This window comes from Arvicola amphibius, chromosome 4, assembly GCF_903992535.2.
Source record: "Arvicola amphibius chromosome 4, mArvAmp1.2, whole genome shotgun sequence".
NCBI lineage: Eukaryota > Metazoa > Chordata > Mammalia > Rodentia > Cricetidae > Arvicola > Arvicola amphibius.
Genome location: NC_052050.1, coordinates 53,394,756 through 53,410,944, shown reverse-complemented (window position 1 = coordinate 53,410,944; position 16,189 = coordinate 53,394,756). Strand labels below are relative to the sequence as shown.

General features: G+C 48.1%; 1 protein-coding gene across 3 annotated transcripts in view; it reads left to right on the top strand.

The window, feature by feature from the left end:
• The window catches only part of Gas7 (growth arrest specific 7), a 233,891-nt gene that overhangs the window by 177,959 nt on the left and 39,743 nt on the right, over positions 1-16,189 (top strand). For 2 of the 3 annotated variants that reach the window (XM_038328544.1, XM_038328545.1), the window contains exons 3-4: positions 531-611; positions 14,448-14,533. In XM_038328544.1, coding sequence (XP_038184472.1) covers positions 531-611; positions 14,448-14,533 — 167 coding nt within the window. The remainder of the gene's footprint in view (positions 1-530; positions 612-14,447; positions 14,534-16,189) is intronic. The other variant, XM_038328546.1, reaches the window with a different exon arrangement.

The following is a 16,189-nucleotide window of genomic DNA, read 5'->3' as shown; positions in this document are numbered from 1 at the left end:
GTTTAGTCCGTTATTGTCAAGTGCTGGCAAACAGGGTACTAGAGAAGGAGCTGAGAGTTCTGCGTGTTGATTCACCTGCAGCAGGAAGTGAATGTCACACTAGACCTAGCTGGAGCATTTGAGACCTCCAAGCCCATCTCTTAGTGAGGCACTTCCTCCAACAAAGCCACACCCATTCCTACAAGGCCACACCTACTGCAACAAGGCCACACCTCCCAATAGTGCCAGTCCCTATGAGCCTATGAAACCATGTTAATTTCAAACTACCTCAGAGGGTAAGGTAGAAGATTCTAGCGGGAAGCCACCTCCTCAGGTAGAGAAGGTCCACCCTGTAGAGAAGGCCTTGGCTAAGAGATGCTCTGCCCTGAGAAGGGTGGGGTGGAGAATAGGGGTCATCGGCAGGAAACAGGCTCCCATGGGGCTGAGGTAAGAAAGGAAGGTGACCTGCTGCCTCTGGCACACTCTGCTTTGTGTCACTTGGGTACCACCATGGGATTCTCAAAGTGATCTCATTTTTTTCCTTTGTCTAGAGACCACCTGGGAACGGCCCAGCAGTTCTCCTGGGATTTCAGCCAGCCCTGGCCCTCACAGAAGCTCTGTGCCTCCAACAGGTAAGGCCCACTCAGCAGTGTGAGTGTGGGAGGGTTACATACCCACTTACGTGGGGGTGCTGAGACTATGGGTCCTGGGTCCTGAAACCTGACGTGGAATCTTGCGGATTGGACCTAGAGACGGTCCAGACCAGATCCCTGAAGGCTGCTTCCAAACATGGCGTTAACCTCCAGGCAGGATCACCTGTAGCTCTGGGCTCTTTATGACTGCAGTGCTTCAGAGGGTTGGCCGAGATGTTAGACATCTTTCCAGGTCCAGAACAGAACAGCACCACATAGCTCTCATCAGCACCGAGGAGTGGAAGCTAAAAGAAGGTGGAGGTTTGCAGGGGAGTTCCTGGACGAAATGTTCTGGAAAGGAAATGGGATTGTGAGGATATGAATTGTTTGCAGAGGTAGCTGGGTAGCTGAGTGGTGGCATTTGAGGTATACATTCGTATTCTAGGGATGAGAATTGTCCAGAAATGTCTTAGGTGACCTCTGGTTCTTAGATGTGAGGAAGGTGATGGGGCTTGCCAGCAGGGAGAGCAGCTTTTGATTCTTCCGTGTTTCCCTCCTTCAGGCAGCCTCCCCTGATTGCTCTGTTTGGAACCCTAAGCCTCTCAGTCTGCATCCCAGTGTGTGGCCTTACTGCATTCAAAGTTCCTCTCCTGTGGAGGCTGTCCTCCCATGATGTACTGAGGGGAGGGATGGTGCCTCTAAGTCTCCACACAGAGCCTGGCTTTGTTGCTGCATACATTCACAAGCCATCGGCTGCCTAACACAGAGACTATACACACAGCCTGATGTCACCCATTGGGTCTCTCTTCCAGGATGGAGCACTTGGTGAATGAAGGTGGCTTGAACCTCTGTAAAGGTCTACAGACCCTCTGGGGTTCACAGACCCTCCACCTAGAAAAATGTCAAGAGCATGCCTCAGCCCAGCATCAAGTGTGCTAGGCCTGTAAAAGATTAAGAATGGTAGAGCCATAGTTAAGAGGGTCAGAAGGGACCTGGGTAATGGCTACCTACATCTTGGGGACCTAGCGTGGTATTTCCCAAGTGTAAGGCCATAGCGTACTGCATAACCAGCACTCTGGCAAAGAGGCTCAGCGGTCATGCTCTCTTTGGAGGTTTGGTGGACACAGCCTGTTCTGAAAGGGACCAGATGCAGTAGCACACTTTATAGGGACTCGCACTGTGTTCAATCTGATCTCAACTCTGAGAGACTTTGCCGTCCAGGTGGCATTAGGCAGTGTCTAAGACTACCACTGGGGAAAGGTCCCACAGGCATCTTCCAGGAAGAGTCCAGAGGTCTCACTGAATGTCCCACAGGGCACAGGAGAGGGCCAATGCAAAGACTCCTGAGCTTACAACAGCACAGCAGGAGTTAAGAAACCAGTCTCGGTCTTTCCGGAGTCTCTGGGCCATGTCCTATGATAACAGGGAGGAATATCAGGCAGCGAGACTCTGTCTTGGCTTCTAAGGCCCACTCTTTGGTTTCATACCCGTTGTAGTGTGGGAGCATATCAGCTGTATCATATACCAAAGAGTATATCCCAATTGGGGGGTGGGGAAAGTAAGGCTCCCCACCCCTTAGTGGGATTTAAAATTTAAGTGTGCCTACTGTCAGTGGCAGCTTTACTTTGTGAGATTATAACTTGTTCCCTGGGGTCTCTTGTTGCTTCTTCCGCCGGGCCTCTTTTTCGCCATTCATGTATTGGAAGCTCAGAGGGGGATCATGGCAGAGGGCCTGACGTAGCTTCATGACTCTGATAGTGTCACTATGGAGCACAAAGATATGTCAGCCGACTATCTACTGTCTACCCCCCTCCTACCCGTCCCTTACATCCCCTCTCCACCTCCCACCCGACTCTCCACCCTTGCTCTGGTCTCGTTCTGCTGCTGTGGTAAACGCTTATCAAAAATGATTTAAGGGAGGATGAGGTTTATTTCAGCTTTAGGTCATAGTTCATCCCCGAGGGAAGTCAGCGCAGGGGCTCAAGCAAGAAGTTGAAAGAGAAACCTTGGAAGATCTCTGTTGGTTGACTTGCTCCCTGGCTTATCATTAGCTAGCTTTCTTATACAGCCCTGAACCACCTGCCTAGGGATGGTGCCTCCCACAGTGGGCTGGGCTCTTCTGCACCAATTAATAACCAAGATAAGCCCCCACAAGCCATGCCTGCATGCCAGTCTGATCAATAACCAAGATAAGCCCCCACAAGCCATGCCTACATGCCAATCTGATCAATAACCAAGATAAGCCCCCACAAGCCATACCTACATGCCAGTCTGATCAGGGCGATTCCTTGATTGAGGTTTTCCTCTCAGATGACTCTAGGCTGTGTCAAGGTAGCATTTAAAGCTGACTAGAGCACTCCTCTATCTCCCAGCCATCACCCTCCTTCTCTCCACCTCCCGCCCTCCATCCCATCATCTTCTCTCTGCTCTTTCTCGGTATCCTCCCCCTTTCCCACCCTCTTCCATCCTCTACGCTCCATCACCCACCCACCATCCCTTCACCCACTTCCATCGATTCTGTATCTATCCTCCTCCTAACCCGCAGTCCCCTCCTAGCCCCCGCCCTCTACCCTCAATCCTTCCTCCACTCTCCATCGTCCTGCTATCTTCGCTCCATCTGCTCGCCTCCCTTCCTTCATCCACCCTCTATCCTTCTTCCATCCTCCCCCATCCTCCTGTGTCCTCCGTCTTCTCTCCATTAACCCCCCATCCTCGTGCTCCATTCCAGCGATAGCAGGGTCTGGTGTATGCTGTTGTCTTCTTTCCTTATATTTGAATCCAAGTCTCCTAAGTGAGAAGTGAAGCAGTGGCCACTCTATTTCTCGCTAGGGGATCACAAGGCACAAGGTTTTGGGTTGGTTGGCTTGTTTGTTGCCGTTTTTCTAGCTCTTTTTCTCATTTTAGTTGAACAGAGATTAGACTTTATTATGGGAAGAGAAACAAACACAGGTTTGCTTTAGTGCTGGACCGACTCATTAGGCTCCTGGGGTTGTAGTCTCTTGTCATGGAGACCCTACAGGGCCTGGGTCTCAGTGCTTTCTGTTTTGTTTGTTTCTGTGAAAGTCACAGTGGTAGTGTATTAATTTCTTTAATTTTTTATTATTTTATTTATTGTGTGTCTATAAAGTATGAGTGCCGGTGTGTGTGCCACGTCAGAGGTCAGAGGACAGCTTTGGGGGGGGGGGGTGGTCCTTTCCTTCCATTGTGACACCCAGGGATCATAATTAGATTGCCAGACTTGGTAAACAAGCGTGTTTACCCACTGGGCCATCTTGTGGACCCTGTCAGCCGCCACCTGTATCACTAAATCTGGCACTGTTTCCCATTCCCAGGGAATAGACAGACATCCTGGGGGACTCGAACAAGCAAGCACAGAGGAAGTAGGCCAGGCGATCCCTGCACGCTCTAACAAGGAATGAAAGTGGGGCAAGGTGACAGTGACTGAGACCTCAGTGAAGAAGTGACATTTAGGACAAGATTAGGGACAGGATTTAGGATAAGGTAGGGTTGGAGAGGAGTGGCAGAGGCAGTGAGCTTGACCAGGAACAACCAGATCAGAGGTCCCTAAAGCAGAAACAGCTCCAGTCACACCAGTGGGCTTTAAAAGAGAAGCTGGGGGAGGGGGCTGGGCAGGAGGGAGGTGGGGACCGGGGCTGCCAAGCAAGGTGAACCCAAAGAGGAATGCACTGGATTTCATGTTGTGTGTGGAGGTGGAAAGGAGGGAACAGCTGATGGGTGAGCAGTACTGACTTCATGAGCAGCTGCCAGGCTGTGCTAGCTCTGTGCTTACGTTAGTAGTGGTGAGGTTTTACACTGTGTGCGCGTATGCGTGCATGCATGCATATGTGTGTGTGTGTGTGTGTGTGTGTGTGTGTGTGTGTGTGTGTGTACGGGGCAGTGAAGAAAAGCAAGTCAACTTTCCTGAGCACAGACCACAGACATCCCCTGGCCCCTCCTGAAGGAAAACATGGGACCCTAAACAATGAGGGCAAACTACAAATTAACCCCCACTAAGCTGCACAGGGGTGGGGTGGGGTGGGGTTGGAAAGCTCAGCTTTAATTCCAGGGCCCCTCCTGCCTTCCACAGGTCTTCAGGCTCAGGGTAGGGCTGGTTCACTCCTCTCACAATTAACAAAGACAGCCAGGGTTCCGGCTGGGGAGGAGAGATCTAGATATATATATATACCTCAGCCCTCAGAACACATTCTTCTTTTGAAATATTGGGTGATATTTATGGTGACTACTGGGCCGGGGACCTGGCCTACATTGCCTCTTTCAACGACACCAGAGCTGAGGAACCCTGTCGTTCCAGCGGCTTTACTAGGGCCGCCTGCTGCCAGGCTTTCTAAATGAAAAGCCATTCAGACCACAACAGAACTCCTGAGAGCATTTCAGTAATGGCTGGAAACATGAAAGCCCCTCTCTGGGCTGGTTTAGCGTGTATTGTGGAAGGGTTGGTTTGTGGAGAGATCGTACCAGGTACAGGGGAGGGAAGTGGCGTTCTTTGACTGTCATTCCTAAGTCACTTGCAGAATAAGGGACAGTAGAGAGCAGTGCTGCCCCTCCCTGTAGGGCTTGGGGGGGGGGGGCATGAACACAGTCTGAAATCACGGGCCATTTGTGTTCCTCCTATGTCTCGTATGCCCAAAAAACTGGAATTTTTAATTTGCTTTAATTTAATAACTTTAAAAACATTTGGGGACAGGTTTATGCTTATAAGCAATAGGAAAAAAACAGCACAGAAAGTCCCCATACAGCCTTTCTTTTTCTAATTAAATTTTGGGGAAGAGGATGATAGCACTGGGGATGGGACCCAGGGCCTCTGTAGGCTAAGCGAGAGCTCTACCCTGAGCTGCAGCTGAAGGCTGCCCTGCAGATGGTCCACTCACTCTCCCTAAGCATGTCCACTGCATCCAGAGTCCATTGCCCGAACAGGAAGTGAGCCTCACCTGTTACTCTTAACTGAATGCCAGGCTTTATCAGGACTTGATAAGTTTTCAATGAATGCACTTTTTCTGGTCTAGGGTGCTGCCCTGAAGTTCTGCTGCATTACGATTTTATTTAAATTAAATTTGCTAAAAAAAAAGTCACCTGCAGCCAGTGGATGGTGCATTTAACAATGCATTTGACCGAGGGAGCTCCTACCTGAGGCTCTGGGCCCAGGGTGTGCACTGAACTGCTGTTTTGGTTTTGTTAGCTTGCTTGATTGCTTGCTTGCTTGCTTGCTTTGTTTTGTTTTAAATATGAAAACACTTGTTATTTACCAAGGCTAGCCTGGTAGGGTGTAGGGGAGGGTGTTTGGGAAAACAAGGTTAGGGCCAGACTTTGCCAGACTTAGGCATTGGGATAAGTTAGGGGGCATTCTTAGGTCTCCAGAAGCCCAAGGGGAACTGGGTACAGGGGAAAGGTCCAGGATTTGGGAGGAGCCTGAGAAGTGAGCCTGGAGAATATACAGCAGGCAGCTCTGTCTTTCTGACAGAGCTTCAAGCCATGGCCTCGTACTCAGCCCAGAGCCTGGAAGCTCTGGATGGCTTGTCTTCTCATGCAGGAGCAGGACTCTCCAGCATTGCAAATTAGCAAGTGTTCAAGCTGAAAGCCTGCCCCACCACCTCAATCACACCTTTGTGTTGACATCAGGCAAGGAGGCCCTGGTGCTTCCTATTGGAAAGGGCCTGCACTCCCTTAGGATCTGTGATCCTGGTTGGATAAGCCTCCAGGGAGTTTAAAGAGGTTGATCCCACAGCCTTTTACCCAGTCACAGTCGTGGGAGAAAACACACTGTGCACTTTATCTTTGGGAGCACAGTCCACATCCTAGACAGCCAAGACAGATAGTAAGGACCAACTGGCCAGACAGAAGTTTCTGGAACGAAAGGTTATTCTTGTAAAACTATCCTTCTGAATGGTCCAAGAAAGACTGAATTCTCTGAAGAAGTTGAGTTGAAGAGGCTCCTGCAAGGCATGCTGGGGCATGCTGGGAGTGGAAGGTGCAGCACTATGGCTGCTTACAACCAGGTGCAGACCGCAAACCCACTCTAGTGTGCTTCAGCTGCAACTGTGGTTCTCAAGAGTGAATTCCACGGGAACCTGTGTGATTGCCCTAGATGACTCTCTCTCTCTCTCTCTCTCTCTCTCTCTCTCTCTCTCTCTCTCTCTCTCTCTCTGTGTGTGTGTGTGTGTGTGTGTGTGTGTGTGGTGGACACTTCTGCCCATGATATACATAACACACATAAGTACGTATAAAGAACTCTCTCAAAAGTGGTGTGGTACAGCCAGGGAAACACCACATGCCTCAGTATGATTAATGTAGGGGTGGATGGATGGATGCATGCATACATGGATGGTTGGGTGGATGAGGGATGGATGGGTGGATGGATGGATGGATGGCTAAGTGGATGGATGAATAGATGAATGGATAGAGAGATGGATGGTTAGGTAGATAAAGTGAATGTATATCTATAGATGTATATAAGTATGTACATGTGTACATATGGACAGATGGACGGACGGACAGATGTGAGGGTTGGAAGGCAGGAATAAGAGCAAATAGATGGATTTCTAGAACAACAAGCTTTAGAGCTCCCGGGTTTCTCAACCAGGAGGATAAATGACTGCACTCTTTCCACAGAGATGGAAAGTCAGGCCAGAGCCTAAGGAGTAGCATGATGGTGCCCAGGGCTATTCCTTTGCCCTTTTGTTTCCTTAGGCAACAGAATCCTGGGTGCTAGGGCTTGGGAAGAAACTTTTTATAACAGGAATTGGGGCTGAAAAGAGAATGCGGAGCTCCTGGGAGGGGCGTTCCGAGAAGCAGAGGCTGCTGGCTTTGTTACTCAGTCTCTCTGTGCCCTCTCTCCCTGTGCCATGGCTGTCCCCTCACCAACCTCCTTCTCCTTTCTCTCCAAGTGTCTTTCACCCCTTCTCACTGTTCGTCTCTCAAGCCCTCTGTCTGATGGGCCGTGAAGCAGAAGTCAATGTGTGGGTGCCTGCGTTTGCATTTATTTTTGAAGTTACTGCAGTTACCAGCCAGTTGGAGATTTTCATTCCCTTTTTTAAGTCCTAGAAACCCCTGAGTTTGGCATTTCATGCTTTTTCTTATATCCCCAGCCTGTTCTATGCTCTTTATGGTTGTGTAGTCCTTGATCAGTTTTACTTCCCTCTCAGAGCCTAGAGGACGCCTTAGAAGTTCCCCCACTTGGGCTTCATTTATCCCGTGGCCAGTGGCTGCTGAATTAGGAGCCCAGAGGGTGGGGATGGGATGCTCGTGGGAAAGGGCCCTGGATCTCATGGGTTTGAACTGTTCTCATTTTCACTGGTAGGCTTTCTGAACAGTCCTGCCTGGAGTAGAGACACATCACACGATGGGGTCAGGAGAAAACTGCTGTGTGGGGAGAAACGGTTGAATGGAAAATTAGTTTTTCTTCCCAGTAATTGTTTTGACATGAGCAGTAATTAGCCAGCAGCTGACAGGCTAGAACTGAAGAAAGAACAAGGGGCCGGATTAAAGGCAGAGTGCCTGGGCATTTGCTGGCTCCTGGCAGGGCAGGGAGCCAAGGGAGCCAGATGAGCCCAGGGATCCAGGGCTAGGTGATAGGCTGCAGCTTATAGAATATGCCTGGTGATTGTCGGGAAGGGAGTGAGTGGGGATCGGAAGGGCAGCCTCTGCCCTCAGAAAGCTAGGGAACATCAACCTGGGCTTATATGAACCCGATGATGTCAAAGATAGTGGTGCTACCTACTCAGAGAAAATGTTTGATTTTATCACCAGACTGAGCTATGGTATGTCTCCGTGCTATAAAGGGTCAGAGTGTGCGGGCTGAGAGACCTGCCGTATGTTTCTTGGTCTGGGATAATAGCTATGGCTGGCCATTTCCTTACAGCTTCAGCATGTTTAGCTCATAAAACCATCTAGGCCTGGTGCCTTCTAGTGGACATATGCTTTTCAAATGTCTCCTCCTTTCCCCTCCCCAACCCTGTCCTCCTCCCATTGCAAGTGTTCTTGAAGTAATTTTGATAATTTGAATCTTATGGAAGGATTGGATTTGATTAGTCTACGATTAGAAATCATGTGCTTTTTTTTTTCTTTAGACAGGGTTTCTCTGTAGCTTTGGAGCCTGTCCTGGAACTAGCTCTGGTAGACCAGGCTGGCCTCGAACTCACAGAGATCTGCCTGCCTCTGCCACCACCGCCCGGCCTAAATCATGTGCTTTTACATTAAAAAAAATAGTTTAAAAAAAAGAAAAATAAAAACTCTTGCCTGTATTTGTTGTGCTTAAGTATTCAAATTCCTAATTTTAAGCATTTGTGATTACCCTCAAATTAAGCTACTTCATCTCCTCTTCTTATTTCTTATTGTTATGATTCCTACCAGACCCTAAACACACACATGTTCATGTCTATACATACAATGACACACACATGGGAGGAGGGGAGAAAGAGAGAGAGCACCAGCCCTAGGTTGCCAGTGTTATTCCCGTCTCTTAACATTAATTTCCCTTGCTGGGCCTGCCTCCTGTTTTCCTTGCTTTGTTTTGGAGGTCATTTAATTTTTTTTGATTCCAGATATTTAGAGGGGATATTTAGTCCACTTAATTTTGTTGCTTTGGGCTCAGTAATAGAATAATTAAGGCTATGAATTCTCCTAAAACTATAATGCAGGCTTTATCCATTCATTTAAACCTATTCTTCCTTACTCTTTTCTAAACAATGTGTAATTATGTTCTTAAGTTCTCTTTTAGGCTGACAGTCCTTAAGAGGGCATTTTCTTAAGTTTCCAACTATTTGGAAGTTCAGTGGTTGGAAGCCCTGTGTGTTTATTTTTCATTATTAATATCTACTTTTATTGTGTCCTGGTCAAAGAATGTGGCCTGAATTATTCATGCCTTCTGCCGTGCACTGGCAGTTTATTTGTGACTTAAGCGTGGTTAACTTTTCAAAAGTCCCATGGCTTTCTTGGCAAATGCTGTCCTCTTTGTTTATGGGGTAGGATGTTTTATACATGTCCCTCACTCAGTCCTTTAAATTAAATTGCTCAGATCTCATTTGTCTTTATGCCTGCCTATTAATCAGTCCCAGAGCCCAAGCGTGTGCCAAGGAAGGCTTCCACCTCCTTCTTACACTTCCAGGCGTTTCTTTTTGAGGCATGGTGCTTCCTATGCAGGTTGTTCACCTGTTTCAACCCTCCCAGCACACACGCGCGCGCGTGCACACACACACACACACCACACCACACCACACCACACCACACCACACCACGCACATACACACATTCGTATGTGTGTGCTGGGACTGCAGGTGTGGACCACCATGCCCTGTTCTAGCATCTGTAGTCTGTCCATTTCGACACTGTCCTATTTGATAAGCAAGCGTTTTCCTGGTGTCCCACTTTGGCAACATAGTGCCGTACTATGGCTGATTTCCTGACAGAGCCTCTTGCCCACCTAAGCTAGTTCCCTCGGTCCCTGATGCTTGTAGAGTCCCAGACTCTCCTCTCTGGCTGCTTTTCTTACTGAGTTAATATGATGAACATCTGGCCAAACATCTGAGAGCTGAGTGAGGACCATGGCTATGAAGCTGGCCCAGCAGAATTATTGTACTTTCTTCTCTAAGCGCTGGATGGAACCCTGATATGTATCAGTTTCTCTTATCTCGTGTGTGTGTGTGTGTGTGTGTGTGTGTGTGTGTGTGTGTGTGTGTGTGTGAACATGCCTGCCCAGACTTCTTCAGGAAGTCTAGAGCTGACCTTACAAATTGGGGAGAGGCAAAGCTATGCAGGGGCTATTAAGCATTGCCCTGTTTGCAAATGACTCTGGATTTTTTGCTACCAGCAATAGAAGATAGGCTACATCCCCCCAGCTTAAAATGTTTCTACCTAGAACTGTCTTTGCCAACTCACTGCCATGGTTTGGTTCAACCCTGGCCACCCTCCATTCCAGACTTGGTGTCCCTTAGCTAAAATGCTTTGAGATCAGAAATGCTTCCTAGTTGGGAATATCCACATATACATAATGAGCCATTTAGAGGGTAGGATCCAAGTATAAACAGAAAACTCATAGGTAATTTTACACAATATTTTAAACCTTGTTTCCTGGCATAAAATTTTCCACTCATGATGTCATCTAGGAACTCTAAAACTTTGGGGTTCTGAGCTGCCCCTCACTGCTTTTCTTGCCTCGGAGGCAGAAGACCTAGCAAAAAGAATGTGACTAGGAAGGGCTGGCTTTGGCTCACCATTTCAGAGGGTGTGGTCTCTCATGGCAGGTTAGCATGGTGGCACTCTCGGCTGAGAGAGCCAGCTGCTGGGATCCTCACATCTGTAGCTTGAAGCAGATGAGGTGAGCTAGAAAAGCAGCTAGCTGGCACCCCTAAAGCTCTGTTCATCCCCCAGGGGGTCCCAAGAGCTTCATGGCCTCCCAGAACAATGTTTCCAGCTAGGGACCAATGTTCAAACACATGAGCTTGTGTGGGTAGTTTACATGCAGATGGGATGCCCTGCCTATGGTAAGCCCTGGTGACTTTTAGATGTGTTCTCTTCTGCTCCCTGCTTGTAGAGCTTCTGGAATCATTGTGAATTGGACATTAGTTCCTATGCCCTCCTGTGGTCCTCCAACCATTATTTGTATGTGTGTTTATCCATTGGCAATCTTGCCCAGCCTGGGGCATAAGGACAGCTTAACTCTCCAGTTTCCAGAGACGGTGCAAGCTGGTGGTCACCAGGGGCTAAAATCCAGCAAAATCAGCAATCTTCCTTCCCCCACTTCCCCTTCACCCCTTCTTCCTTTTAAAGTTTGTGTTTTTCTTGCATGAACATATGTGCATCACATGTATGTGGTGCCCACAGGGGCCAGAAGAGGGTGTCAGATCCCTGGAATTAAAATGAGCCTACATGTAGATGTCAGGAAATGAACCCAGGGCCTCTGCAAGAGCACTAAGTGCCTTAAGCCCGGAGCCACCTCCACTTTCCCCTTCCTTTTAAAGGAAGTCCTGTGGAGGACGCGGGTCTCTTTCATGTTCGTCACCTCCCTGGGGCACACTGACTAAGCAGATCTGAAGACGATATGGACTCACCCCCATTTTCTTGGCACCAAAGAGAAATGGTTTCCCTAAACTCATGTATTTGGGGAAGAGTGTGGGTCCCAGTGTGAACCCATAGGGTCAGGGATGGGAAGCAAGGCTGAGGCTTGAAGCTGGTGGTGACAAGTGTGTTTAGCCACAGCAATGGGAAGACATCGCAATCGGGGCTTCCCCTGCCCCATGAAAGGAGGTTGTCAGCACACAGTGGGGATATTAATGGGTCTGCCCCCAAGAAGCACATTCTAGAGCGGTGGGACTTTAAAGCCGTGTGTGTGTGTGTGTGTGTGTGTGTGTGTGTGTGTGGTGTGTATGTGTGTGTGTGGTGTGTGTGTGTGTCTGTGGTGTGTGTGTATGTGTGTGTGGTGTGTATGTGTGTCTGTGTTGTGTGTGTGTATGTGTGTGCGGTATGTATGTGTGTATATAGGTGTATGTGCAGTATGTATGTGTGTCTGTGGTGTGTGTGTGTATGTGTGTGATATGTATGTGTGTGTATGTATGTGTATGTGTGTGTATGGTATGTATGTGTGTCTATGGTATGTGTGTGGTATGTATGTGTGTCTGTGGTGTGTGTGTGTATGTGTGTGTGGTGTGCATGTGTGTCTGTGGTGTGTGTGTGTATGTGTGTGTGGTATGTATGTGTGTCTGTGGTGTGTGTGTGTTATGTATGTGTGTATGGTATGTATGTGTGTCTATGGTGTGTGTGTATGTGTGTGTTTGTGTTGTGATATGTATGTGTGTCTGTGTGGTATGTATGTGTGTCTATGGTGTGTGTGTATGTGTTGTGATATATATGTGTGTCTGTGGGGTGTGTGTGTATGTGGTATGTATGTATGTCTGTGGCATGTGCGTGTGGTATGTATGTGTGTCTGTGGTGTGTGTGTGGTTGTGTATGTGTATGCAGTATGTATGTGTGCACATTCTTCTAAGGATTGAACACAAACCCTGTATTTGCTAGAGACATTCTACCACCAAACCACATTCTCAGTCCTTTTTATATTTTTATTTTTACCTTTGTTTTGCTTTGTTGAGATATGGTCTTACTATATAGCCCTGGCTGGTCTAGAGTTCACTATGTAGAATAGGCTAACCTTGAACTCACAGAGATCCCCCTGCCTCTGCCTCCCAGGCTCTGGGGTCAAAGGTATATGTCATGATGCCTGGCCTTTTTTATTTTTTATCTTGAGACATCATCTCACTAAGTTGCTCAGGTTGGTCCAGAACTCACTCCCGCCTTGACCTCCTGCACTCTGGAATGACAGGTGTGAGTCATCAGACCCTGTTGCTTTTGTTTTAGGAAAACTAAGGCTCAATAATTCATATAGTTGATCGTCATTTATTAATTAGAAGAGCCAAATTTCACAACACCTAGTCCATCCGATCCTCTTTCCATTACCCAGGTTGAACATCCTATCCCCCAAATCCCAAATCTAAAATTTTTTAACATTAACGTACTTACAAGCTTTGGATGTGAGAGCATGTATTAGTTATTTTCTCGTGGCTGTGACAAAACCACGTGGCAAAGCAACTTAAGAGGCTGGGAGACAGCTTACTGGGGAACGTGTTTGCTGTACAAGCATGAGGAACTGAGTTTCATTCCCAGAATCAACATTTTAAAAAAGCCAATATGGCCACGTGTGTCTGTAACCCCATCACTGGGGAGGCAGAGGCAAGCAAATCTCTGGAGCTTGATGGTCATCAGTCTAACCCAACTGATGAGCCCCAAGTCCTGATGAGAAACCCTGTCCCTAAATAACAAGGATCCTGAAAAGCAACATCAGAGGTCGACCTTTGAAACACAACAAAACACACATACACACACACACACACACACCATACCGTGAGTACATACTTGAGTGTGTGCACACATACACACCCATACAAATGAGAAAGGAAGGGTTTATTTTGTTTCATTATTTGGGAGGATGCAGTCCATCATAACCGGAAAAGCATGGTGAGGGAGTATGCGGCAGCTGGTCACATTACATCTGGAGAGAGTGGGGGAGTTGGAGGAGGAAAACCAGTCTGCTCCCCACCTTTTCAGGACCCCTGGCCTGACTTTCAGTCAGTCTAAGCACACTCAGACTTCATTTTCTTCAGTTAAACCTCCCGGAAGCACCCTCCAGTGATGCTCAGAGCTGTGTGTCCTTGTAACTCTAAATCCAGTCAAGCTGAGGGCGTTTCAGAGTTTGGTTCTTTGGATGGTTTCTACACACCTAGTGCAACATTTCCAAGTCCTGGAAGGTCCAAACTCTGAAATATTTTTGATTCCAAGCATTTTTGATAAAGCATCCTTACTTAGGTGACAGCATTCAGAGACAGAGGGTGGAAAAGTCCCAGAGAGAGAGAGAGAGAGAGAGAGAGAGAGAGAGAGAGAGAGAGAGAGAGAGAGAGAGAGAGAGAGAGAGCGAGAGAGAGAGAGAGGAAGAGAACTCACAGGGCTCTGGTGGGGGAGCCACCTGATTCAGGAGGAAGAGACAGGCCCCCTCATCAGCACCTGTGGTGGCAGCTGGGCTCTGATGACCTTAGCTTCTGCTGATTGTTCTCCTTAGAAGAAAGTCGGTCCCGTGAGAGTTCAGGACACTGGCTGCCAGGATTCCACTCTTTTTTAGCCCTTAGCTGTAGATCAGATTCCAATAGATGGGCCCTGGCACATGAGAACTCCCACAACCCTGGGAGGAGGTGGGAGAAAGAGGGCTGCTGTGGCCGGAAGTCAAGGGTGCCTATCTGTGGCCCCCGCAGCATCTGAGCTGTGTCTCTGTCCCCACAGTGAATGGATACCACGCATCAGGGACCCCGGCGCACCCTCCAGAGACTGCCCACATGAGTCTCCGAAAATCCACCGGTGATTCCCAGGTAAGGTGCTGCCAAGGGAGGTAGGGGCAGCTGAGTGTCTAGCTCAGGAAGGATGTAGTTGGGAGTCAGGGACTGTGGCCCCTCTTCTGCTCTCAATGGAAAGTAGCCCAGGGTTGCCCTAACAGTTCTTGATGAAGGATGGGTTGCAGAATTGCAGTTTGTTGGTTTTCTAGAAATTGAGGGAGATTTGGAAGAGGAGCTAATGGATTATAATTGTCAGGGCAGAGAGATCTACTCTGCTACCCACAAATCCAATGAGTTCAGATTTCCTGTCAAGTTAGCAGTGTGAGCCAGCCAGGCCATTGTCCTTATAGTCCTCTGCTGTACCTATCTTCAGTCACATCAGAAAAATGCGACCATCTCCCTAATATGGCATATGCATAGCTGTAGGAGGCAAAGAATTATGTGTGCTTTTACTTTTGAGTCAGGGTCTTATGTAGCCCTAGTTTTTGATCCTCCTGCTTGCAGCTCCCAAGTGCTGGCATTACAGGCATGCACACCATACCCAGCTGAAATATGTTTTAAGATTCCCAAACTGCTGACTCTATCAGAACCAACACGTGTGACATCATGAGATGGGAATCATTAGCATTCCCATGAGCCTAGGACCACAGAGGAGCAAGCTCATGAAATTGAGTTGAGGGTCATAGTGGACCCAATAGAATATCCTATGATTTCCTTATTTGCAGGATGCTGCATCTAAGTGGGGGCAGGGGTAGTCTCATTACAAATTAAGGGTTTCCTAAGGAAACTTCCAATCTCTGTCATACTTTCTCAGGAATCAGTGTGGCAGCCCTTAGGGGTGATGGCATTGATGGCTGATGGCCACAGTAGTAATCCTGCTGAGAAAAATAGCTATGTAGACTGTGGCCTCTGTGTGGTCACTGAAGGAAAGACCCTGGACTCTGTGAGTGCCATCAGCTAAGCTGTGACAGCCAGCTTCAGTGCAGCCAAGGGTGTTGCATTTGGAAACTTAGTAAGCTGTCCTCTCCAAGCTGAACATTGACTGAGCCCAGGATCAGTAAACTGTGGCAGAGAACTCAAGGCCCAGTCTTAGGCAGGCCTTTCAAGTCTCTTGACTCTTGTGTACAATCTGAGGTGAGCAGGGTGTGCATTCCCAGCCAGTCCCCAGATGCCAGTAGTGGTTCTGCTACTGGAGACCATGTCTGGCTAGTGGGGATTGAGGTTTAGTTAGCTGTGCCTAATACCATGAAATCCCTGCTCTCTTCACTTGTCATGAATCAACTTTGACTGTGTGTCCTGTTCAGCCACCCTCTCCATGAGCCAGTGAGTGTGTTGGAAGGGAAGATGACTTGTCATCTGACTTGAGAGTGTTTCTGAAGACATGAGCCTGCCCTGCTGCAGCTGAACCATGATTAAAACATGTTGCTACCCCAGCACTGTCAGGAAGGACACTGGAAACCGCTCCCCATTCTTCCTTCCCCAATGAGATGTGACTCCCCGACCTCCAGAAGTGCTGAGAAACTCAACCATTTAATACATGCTTGCTTCTGGGGCAGCTTAGGATCTGGAAGCTGCTTTAACAGTGTGCTGTAGGCCTTGGCAAAGGAATTTCTCCTCCTGTATCTGTTCTTGGAATATACTCAGAGATTTGTATGTATTCTGATTCCTATGGAAGGCCATTCATACAAGTAT